The following is a 10619-nucleotide window of genomic DNA, read 5'->3' as shown; positions in this document are numbered from 1 at the left end:
ACAGACTCTTTCATCTCTTGTAGTTCTTTGAACATGCCAGGTGAGCTCACACCTAAGGGCTTTTTCTCTTGCCGTTATTGCTACCTGGAATACTCTTTCCCCAAATACCCTCAGAACTTGTTCATTCACCTTCTTAGACTTCTGCTCAGTCAGGTCATCAGCAAGAACTTTCCTGTCAATCTGTCGTGTAACAGCACTCCCCACACTGACTTATTCTTCCTTGCTTTATTTTTCTCCGTAGTGAAATTATCTGATACCCTGTATATCTTTATATATTTATTTTTTAATTACATGTCTCTGTCAAAATGTAAATCTATGAAAATACAGACTTTGGCCTATTTTGTTCTTGGCTATAGTTCTAGTGTTTAGACTAGTTCCTGGCATATAATGGAATGAATTAATAGGTAGGAACTGCTTCAGCCCAATCATTCATTTGATCAAAAATCTTTTTTTTTTATTACCCAGAATTTCTTTTTTATTACCTAGTATTTCCAAGATTCTATATGGACAAACTATGGGGATTAAAGATGAAAAGAAATGATGATTTATAGCTCTGAGCAGCTTATAATATATGGGGGAAATAGACAGTGACTGACAAGTATAGTAAGTAAATTTCGGTGTGTATGTGGGTCATGAAGAAGGTTTGACAGATGAAATGCCATTTGATCTGAATAAAAAATGAATAATATTTTGAGAAGTTAAAAATAAACAAACCAATAAGTATACAAACAAATAAATGGTGTGGGGGAAAGAAGACACCACAATCACAATTCCTTGAACTTGTTAAGACAAGTGAACAGATACGATGTAGATGGCAGGGGAGGGGGAGAGGAAGGGGGAAAAGTGGGAAAAGTGGACATGAAAAACAACTGCATCATATATTGACAAGCTAAAATAAAAAAAATATAGATAATTTCAGATAAAGATAATTTCTGGTAGGAACAACAAAATCAGAGCCACCGGATCTTACAAATCTGTCGTAGACTAGCCCTCTTTGTCTGTCTAGTATGTGTGATTGCTTATTTCTCCTCCAGGGAAGGGATAGTTAACACTGATCATACTGATATAGCAGTTTAACTTCAAATGCTCTTTGTTTGTGCTTTCATCAGGTGAAACATTAGCTTTGGTCTGCTAGATTACCTACTATTCTTCATGTTAGCAAGTCCATGTGGCAAACTACTTACTGTCATAGGTAACAGCAGCATAAGTGGCCAAAAAAATGTTATTTGATTTCGGTGAAATGTCCAGTTGTATTTAACTTCCATAATTTATATACTTTTTCATACAGTGTATTAATATAATACTATTAAATTGAATTTTCTCATTTTTTCCCCTTTAGATAACATGAGAGTGAACCTACCAATGAGCTAATGGATGAAGTCAACCACTCTGCAGTGTCTGAATTTGTGTTCCTGGGACTCTCAAATTGCTGGGAACTCCAGATTTTTCTTTTTTGCTTTTCTTGTCTTTTCTATGTGTCTAGTTTGATAGGAAACCTCCTCATAGTAGTCACTGTAACCGCTGACCTTTACTTGCATTCCCCCATGTATTTTCTGCTGGCCAACCTCTCTGTCATAGATCTGATATTTTGCTCCATTGCAGCACCCAAGATGATTTGTGATCTTTTCAGGAAGCAAAAAGTCATCTCCTTTGGGGGCTGTATAGCTCAGATCTTCTTTAGCCATGCTGTTGGGGGCACTGAGATGGTGCTGCTCATAGCCATGGCCTTTGACAGATATGTGGCCATATGTAAGCCTCTCTACTATCTGACCATCATGAGCCCACGAATGTGTGTTTTGATTTTAGTGGTTGCCTGGGCCACTGGTCTCTTTCATTCATTGGCCCAGTTGGCTTTTGTTGTAAACTTGCCCTTCTGTGGCCCTAACGTATTGGACAGTTTTTACTGTGACATACCTCGGCTCATCAAACTTGCTTGCACAGATACCTATAAACTGGATTTCATGGTCACTGCTAATAGTGGGTTCATTTCCTTGGGGGCTTTCTTCTTACTCATCCTGTCTTACATTTTCATTCTTGCCACCCTTCAGAAACACTCTTCAGGAGGTTCATCCAAGGCTCTTTCTACTCTGTCAGCTCATATTACTGTGGTTGTTTTATATTTTGGTCCACTGATCTTTTTCTATATGTGGCCCTCTCCTTCAACACATCTGGATAAATTTCTAGCCATATTTGATGCAGTTTTGACGCCTTTTTTAAATCCAGTCATCTATACATTCAGGAACAAAGAGATGAAGATAGCAATGAAGAGAGTGTTCCGTCAGCTTATGGGTTTTAGAAAAACCACTTAAACGGCTTGATTGAAACACAAAATTTTCAAGTGATCATTGGAAGTCCATAGCAGCCAATCCTCACGAAGAAGGGATTTTCTTCCATGTATCACTTTGACATTCATCACCCATAGGGTGGATCTGTTTCATTCCCACTGAAGAATGTGTGACATTCTTCCTTAAAGAGAACAAGGAACTTTTACATAGAGGATACTTCAAAAAGTTCATGGAAAAATAGAATTAAAAGATAGTATGAATCTTTCCATAAACTTTTTGAAGACCCCCCCCATACAATGTATAGAATCAAAGATTGTATTAACTTATTTTTCAATTCCTAAAGAACTGGGCCAAGAGTAGTGTTCACAAATATTAAATAATGGTATAGTTTGTTTTTCAGGATAACTGTATGACTGTTTTCAAGCTGTTCTACCCTGAATTGGTGTACTTGTTAACATCATGTTTTAGTATCTGTTTGCATCCCATATCTTCCTTTTTACTTGTTATGCTTTGTTATCTCAGCCTTTTGGTTATGGGTTAAAGGTAGCAATCATCTTTAGGATATGTAATCACTTATACATTCTAATCCACAGATCTAGCTTACATGCTTTGTTCCATGTGTTTAAGAGTGTTAAGTAGATTGGGTGTTGGCCAACTTTTTCTGTAAAGGGTCAAATTGTAAATAGTTTTGGTTTTGTAGGGTACATGGTCTCTGTTGCAACCACACAATTCTGCTGTTGTGGCACGGCAATAGCCATAGATAACACATGAATAGGCATGGCTGAGTTCCAATAAAACTTAATTTACAAAAACAGAGGCAGGCTGGATTTGACCAAATGGCTATAGTTTGCCAACTCCTGAAGTAGATTGTGCCCAACATCTAGACTTCCCTATCTGCCCAAATATCACAGTCTTTTTCTTATAACAAGAGTCTAAAATGAAAGGCAGTCTAGTGTAGCACAAAATTTGCATTGAAATAGAAAGATTCTATTATCAGTAGTATAGTTACTGTGTTATCTTACCTGACTTATAAGTCACTTAACCTCTCCGAAATTCAGTTTCTTCAAAGGCAGCAATAGAACTCAGGTTTACGATGATGATGAAGTGAGATGGTATTTGAAAAGGCTTTATCAATTTAAAAGTTAGCTTGAGTCCCTTTCCTGGACTATAACCACTTGCTTAGAGTCAATCAACTTAAAATTTGTTTTGTCTTCTGAGTTATCAATCACACATTAAATTTACCTTCTACTTTGTACTGTATCTGTCTTACACACCAATGAAAACATCTTATGATGTATTTCCATGATTGTGTCTTTTCATTGTAGTCTGGTGTGTACTTTCATTGCTTCATGTCACCTGTAGAACTGAAGACTTAATAGTTTACTTCCTTTTTCAAGTTGTTGGTAAAAAATAATAATGGCTAATATCTACAGAGTACATACTCTATTCCAGGCACCACTCTTAGTATTAACTAATTTAATCCTCACAGCAGTCCTTGAGATAGATACTATCATTTTCATTTCATGTAATGGGGGATGGAGGTACAGACAGGTGAAATAACTTGTCCAATGTTAGTAAATGGTAGGTTTGGGTTTAAATCCAGGCAGTCTGACTCCAGAGGCCAAATTCTTTATTATTATGTAATTTTTTTCTCCCTCACAAAACTGGTTTAATATTGATCCTTGATGAACACTAGCTTTCATTTCTTTACTTAAGGCCAATTTGTTTACACTCTTCTCCCCATACATATGTCAGTTCCATTTTGTATGCCACATTTTCTTTATCCATTTATCTGTCGATGGACACTAAAGCTGATTCCATAAGACAGTACTTCAAAAAGTTCATAGAATAATTCATATTATATTTTAATTCTATTTTTCCATGAATGTTTTGAAGTACCCTCACCACCACACCACAGTTAGACTGGCTATAATGAAAAGGAAAGTGAATAACAAATGCTGGTGAGGGTGTGGAGAGAAGGGAACACTCCTGTACTGTTGATGGGACTGCAAATTAGTACAACCACTATGGAAAACAGCATGGAAGTTTCTCAAACAACTACAGATAGATCTTCCATATCATCCAGCAATCCCACTTTGGGGTATATACCCAGAGGAATGGAAATTATCATATCGAAGGGACACCTGCACTCCCATGTTCATTGCAGCTCTGTTTACAATAGCCAAGACATGGAACCAACCTAAATGTCCATCGATAGATAATTGGATAAGGAAATTGTGGTTATATATACACCATGGAATACTACTCTGCCATAAAAAGAATGAAATACTCCCATTTCCAACTATTCCCATTTCTCCATGGATGAACCTGGAGAAACTTATGTTGAACAAAATAAGCAAAGCACAGAGGGATAAGTACTGCATGTGCTCACTCATATGTGGGAGCTAAGAAAGAAAGAATAAAGGAAAGAAAGACCACAGTAGTGCATTGGTCTTACAGAGGGAGAGACATTCCTAGGGCTACAAAGTGGAGTGGGGGAGGAAGGGTAGGGCGGTTGGGGAGTAGTTGGGTGGGGGACATGGGGTACAAAAGTAATTTCTGGTAACGGGTATGCTGCCAGTATGAATCTGGCCCTCACATCATGGGCACAAGGGGTGACAATTAGCTTTGCATCTCATGAATATTCATAATAAAAATAAATAAATTAATTAAAAAATAGATTTAGTATCTGCAGAAGGCGGCATATGTTGCTCCCAAGATCTCAATGTATGGGGTTGTGATTCACACTTTGATCAGCATCTCCCTTTTCCTCATCTATCCTTCTCTCCTAGTTTCTGATAAACATCATTCTACTCTCTACTTCTGTGAGTTTGACTTTTTTAGGTTCCACATGTAAGTGAGATCATGCAGTATTTGTCTTTCTCTTTCTGGCTTATTTCACTTGCATAATGTCCTCTAGTTTCATCTATGTTGTCAGAAATGTCAGGATTTTCTTCTTTTTAAAGGCTGGATAGCATTCCATTATGAATATATACCATTCATTTGTTGATGGACATCTATGTTGACTCCATATCTTGGCTATTGTGAATAATGCTTCAGTGAACATAGGAGTACAGATGTCTCTTCAGCATGCTAATTTTATTTATTTATTTTTTGGTTTATGGTATACCAGATATAGGATTGCTGGATCATATGGTAATTCTATTTTTACTTTTCTGAGGAATCTCTATAGTGTTTTCATTAATGTCTATATTAATTTACCTTGCCACCAAAAGTGCACAAGGGCACCATTTTCTCTACATTTTCACCAGCACTTATTATCTTTCATCTTTTTTGATAATAGCATTTCTAACAGGTGTGAAGTGACAGCTAATTGTAGTTTTAATTTACATTTCACTGATGATTAGTGGTGATAAGCATTTTTTCATATTTGTTTGACATTTGTATGTCTCCTTTTGAGAAAAGTCTGCTTAGGTCCTTTGCCCATTTTTTGGATTGGGTTATTTATTTTTTTGCTGTTGAGTTGCTTAAGTTCCTTATATATTTTGAATATTAACCCTGTGTCAGATGTATGGTTTGCAAATATTTTCTCCCAACCCATGGCTGTCTTTTCACTCTATTATTTCCTTTATTGTACAGATGCTTTTTAGTATGATACAGTCTTGTTTATTTTTACTTTTGTTGCCTGTACTTTTGGGTTCATATCAAAAAAATTATTGTCCAGACAAATGTCATGAGCTTTTGCTGTATGCTTTCTTCCAGCAATTTACAGTTTCAGGTCTTATGTTTGTTTACTCATTAATCTATTTTGAATTGATTTCTACATATGATGTAAGATAAGAGTCCAATTTCATTCTTCTGCATGTGAATGTCCAGTTTTCCCAACATCATATATTGAAAAGATTGTCCTTTATTGTGTGTTCTTAGCACCTTTGGCAAAAATCAGTTGACTGTAAATGCATGGGCTTATTCTTGGGCTCTCTATTCTCTTGGTGAATGTGTCTGTTTTTAAACCAGTACAATGCTGTTTTGATTTTGAAGTCAGGTAGTGTGATGCCTCCAGCTTGTTCTTTTTGCTCATAATTGCTCTAGCATTTAGAATCTTTTGTGGTACCATGCATATTTTGGAATTGTTTTTTCTATTTCTGTAAAAGTGACATTGAAAATTTGATAGAGGTTACAGTGATTCTGTAGATTGCTTTGGATAATATGGACATTTTAAGACTCTTAATTGTTCATATCCATGAACATGGGGCACCTTTTCATTTATTTGTGTCATCTACAATTTCTTTCACTAATGACATACATGTGTTTTCAGTATACAAATCTTTAGCATCCTCGGTTAAATCTACTCCTAAATGGAAATCATCATATCAAAGGGATACTTGCCCTCCCATGTTTATCACAGCTCTATTTACAATTGCCAAGATATGTAATCAACTTAAATGTCCATCAATGGACAACTGGATGAGGAAAATGTGTTAAATACACATAATGGAATACTACTCAGTCATAAAAAAGAATGAAATTTTGCCATTCACAGCAACATGGATGAGCTCACTCTCACTCATAAGTGGGAGTGAAAGAAAGAAAAAAAGAAAGAAAAAAAGATAAGAATAATTCACGGAACTTTTAGAAGGAGAAAACAACTGTGGTTACTAGAGGTAGAAAATGGTGGGGACGGGTAGTGAGAAATTGGTTTTTGGACACAAGGAATGCTTTCATTTTGTAATGAGGAACATACTGATTATCCTGATTTGATCATCACACATGGTACACAGGTATTGATATTCAACTGTACTCCACAAATATGTGTAATCAACTATTTTTCAATAAAAAGATTTACTCCTAAGTTTTTTTTTGATGCTTTTGTGAGTGGAATTTATATTCTAATTTCTTTTTCAGGTAGTTGGTTGTTAATGTTAAGAAACTCTACTGATTTTTGGTATGTTGATTTAGAATCCTTCAAGTTTACTGAATTTGTTGATCAGTTCTAACAGTATTTGGTAAAATTCTTATCTTCTTCTTGATTTTGCAGGAAAAATTTTCAATTTTTCATCTTTGAGATGATGTTAGCTGTAGGCTTGTCATATATGGCCTTTACCATGCTGTAGTACTTTCTTTCTATGCCTATTTTGTTGAGTTTTTAACATGAAATGGTGCTGAATCTTGTCCAATGCTTTTTCTGTGTCTATTGAGATGATCATATTTTTCTCTTTATTCTGTTGATGTGATGTGTCACATTTATTGATTTGCATATGTTGGACCATTCTTGCTTCCCAAGAATAAATCCCATCTTGATCATGGTGAATGATCCTTTTAATGTGCAGTTGAATTCTGCTTGCTAATATTTTGTTGAAGATTTTTACATCTGTGTTCATTATAGATATTGACTGACCTTCAATTTTTTTTTCTTGTAGTGTCTTTTTCTGGCTTTTATTATGGTAATGCTGATCTTGTAAAGTGAGTTTGGAAGTATTCCTTCTTTAATTTTTTGGAAGAGTATTATTTCTTCTTTAAACATTTGTTAGAATTTAGCTATGAAGACATCTTGCCCTGGGTTTTTCTGTGTTGGGAGATTTTATAAATTATTGATTCAACTTTCTTACTCATTATTGGTTTGTTCAGATCTTCTCATTCTTCTTGATTTAGTTTTGGCAGGTTGTTTGTTTTTAGGAATTTATTCATTTCTTCTAGGTTGTTCAATTTGTTGCTGTATAATATTTCATAGTAGCCTGTTATGATCATTTGCATATTTGTGGTATCAGATGTAATATCTTTCTTTCATTTTTAATTTTATTAATGAGTCTTTTCTCTTTTTTCTTATTTAGTCTAGCTGAGGGTTTGCCAATTTTGTTTATCTTTTCAAAAAACCCATTCTTATTTTCATTGATCTTTTCTACTGTTTTTCTTGTCTCTATTTTATTTATTTCTGCCCTAATTTTTGCTATTTCATTTCTTTTGCTAAATTTGGGCTTACTTTGTTCTTCTTTTTCTAGTTTTTTGAGGTGTAGCATTAGGTTGTCTACTTGAGATCTTTATTCATTTTCTATGTAGGAGTTTATTGCTACAAACTTCCCTTTTAGACCTGCTCTTATTGCATTCCCTGTGTTTAGGTATGTTTTTATTTTTTTCCATTTTTATTTGTATCAAGGTATATTTTAATTTCAATTTCAATTTTTCTTTGACCCAATAGTTGTTTAGTAGCATATTGTTTAATTTCTACATATTTGTTAATTGTCCATGATCCTCCTGTTATCAATTTCATACTACTGTGACCAGAAAAGATCCAGGACTTATTTTCAATCTTCTTAAATTTGTTAAGACTTATTTGTGACCTGTGATCTATCATGGAGAATGTTCTGTGTGATCTTGAGAAGAATGTGTATTCTGTTGCTGTTGGATGAAATGTTCTATACATGTCTATTAGGTCCATTTGGTCTAAAGTGTAGTTCAAGTCCAATGTTTCCTTATTAATTTTCTGTTTGAATGGACTGTCCATTAATGAAGGTGGAGTATTAAAATTCTCTACTATTATTTTATTGCAGTCTGTTATCTCTGGGATGCAAGGATTGCTCAGCATATGGAAATTAATAAATGTGATTAACCATATTAACATAATGAAGAACAAAAACCATATAATCATTTTAATAAATGCAGAAAACATCCTTTTGTTATAAAAACTCTCAATACATTATGATACTAAAAATTTTTCTCAACATAGTTAAGGCTGCTTATGAAAAGCCCATTGCTAACATCACACTTTACAATGAAAAGATGATAGCTTTAAGCTTTTCTCTAAGGTCAGGAAGAAGATTAGGGTGCCTTCGCTCACTGCTTCTACTCAACATAGAACTGAAATTCTTAGTCAAAGTAATTAGGCAAGAGAAGGAAATGAAAGACATCCAAATTGGAAAGAAAAAAGTAAAATATTCTCTATTTGCTGATGACATAATCTTATATGTAGAAAGTCCTAAATACTCCAGCAAAAACTGTTAAAACTGATAAATGAACTCAGTAAGGTTGTTGAATTCAAAATCAGCACACACAAATCAGTTAGATTCCTGTACACTAAAAATGAAGTATCCAGAAAAGAAATTTAAAAATCAATATTATTTACAATAGTGCCAATAAATAAATAAAATATGATAATTAGGAATAAATTTTTTCAATTTTATTTATATTTATTTTTGTGGGGTATGGTGTACTGTCTCAATACATACATATACTGCACAATGATTCACTGAGTGTAGATAGTGTATTTTTACCTGTCCATCCACCCCTTCTTCTCTGCCCAACCCCCATTTCCTCCCAGCCTCTGGTAATAATTATTCTACTCTCAACCTTTATGAAAACAAATTTTGTTTTTTAGGTTCTACATAAGAGTGAGATCATGCAGTATTTGTCTTTCTGTTCCTCAGTCACTTCACTTAACATGATGGTCTCCAGTTCAATCAATGTTGCTGAAAATAATAGGATATCATTTCTTTTTATAGATGAATAGTATTCCATTGTGTATATATAGTGTAGTGGATTGAATATTGTCCCCCCAAATCTCCCTGAAACTGGAATTGTGCCCCCCAAGTTTTATGTATTAAAAAGCTAGCCCCCACTGTGACTATTAAGAGGGTGGGAAATCCTACTATGGTAACTGAAAGGTGGGGCTTTGAAGAGGTGATTGGATTGTAGGACCATATAGTAGCAAATGGATTAAAAATGGTGATCAGGGGTGTGGTTCTGAGGGCTTTAAAAGAAGAGGAGTATGTCTTTCTCTCTCTCAGGTCTCTCCACTTCCAACATCTTGCAATGTGAGATCACTGGGTCACTGCTGCCACCCCCAGATGGACTTTGGACTTCTCAGCCTCAGAAACTGTAAGCAATAAATGTCATTTTCTTTATAAATTATGCAGTTCAATGTATTCTGTTATAAGCAACATAAACAGACTAATACACACACCACAATTTTTTTCAATTCATCCATCCATTTATGGGCATTTAGGTTGATTGAAACTATTGGTTATTGTGAAAAGTGTTGTGATGAACGTGGGAGTGTAGGTGTCTTTTTGATATATTGATTTCATTTCTTTTGGGTATATACACAGTAGTAGGATAGTTGGGTCATAAAGTAGATCTATTTTTAGTTCTCTGAGGAACCGCCACACTGTTTTCCACAATGGCTGTATCAACTTACATTCCCACCAACAACGTAGCAGAGTTCCCTTTTCTCTGCATCCTCACCAGCATTGGTTATTTTCTGTCTTGTTGATAATAGCCATTCTCTGTTAGAGTTATTTTAATGAAACTTGCAGAACACTGTGGACCTATCTGACTCATAGACTAGGGCTAATGGCCCAGCCTTTTTTTTTTTTTTTA

The 10619-nt window shown here is 34.8% G+C and overlaps 1 protein-coding gene across 1 annotated transcript; it reads left to right on the top strand.

The window, feature by feature from the left end:
- The first annotated feature begins 1370 nt into the window (after positions 1-1370).
- On the top strand, positions 1371-2309 carry LOC103609195 (putative olfactory receptor GPCRLTM7). Its single transcript, XM_008593556.1, has one exon. The coding sequence runs from the start codon at positions 1371-1373 to the stop codon at positions 2307-2309; it is 939 nt and encodes a 312-aa protein (XP_008591778.1).
- The last annotated feature ends 8310 nt before the right edge of the window (positions 2310-10619 follow it).

The sequence above is a fragment of the Galeopterus variegatus genome, unplaced genomic scaffold (assembly GCF_000696425.1).
Source record: "Galeopterus variegatus unplaced genomic scaffold, G_variegatus-3.0.2 Scaffold9330, whole genome shotgun sequence".
Lineage (NCBI taxonomy): Eukaryota > Metazoa > Chordata > Mammalia > Dermoptera > Cynocephalidae > Galeopterus > Galeopterus variegatus.
The sequence above is the reverse complement of the archived record's forward strand: the minus strand, read 5'-3'. Positions and strand labels throughout refer to the sequence as shown.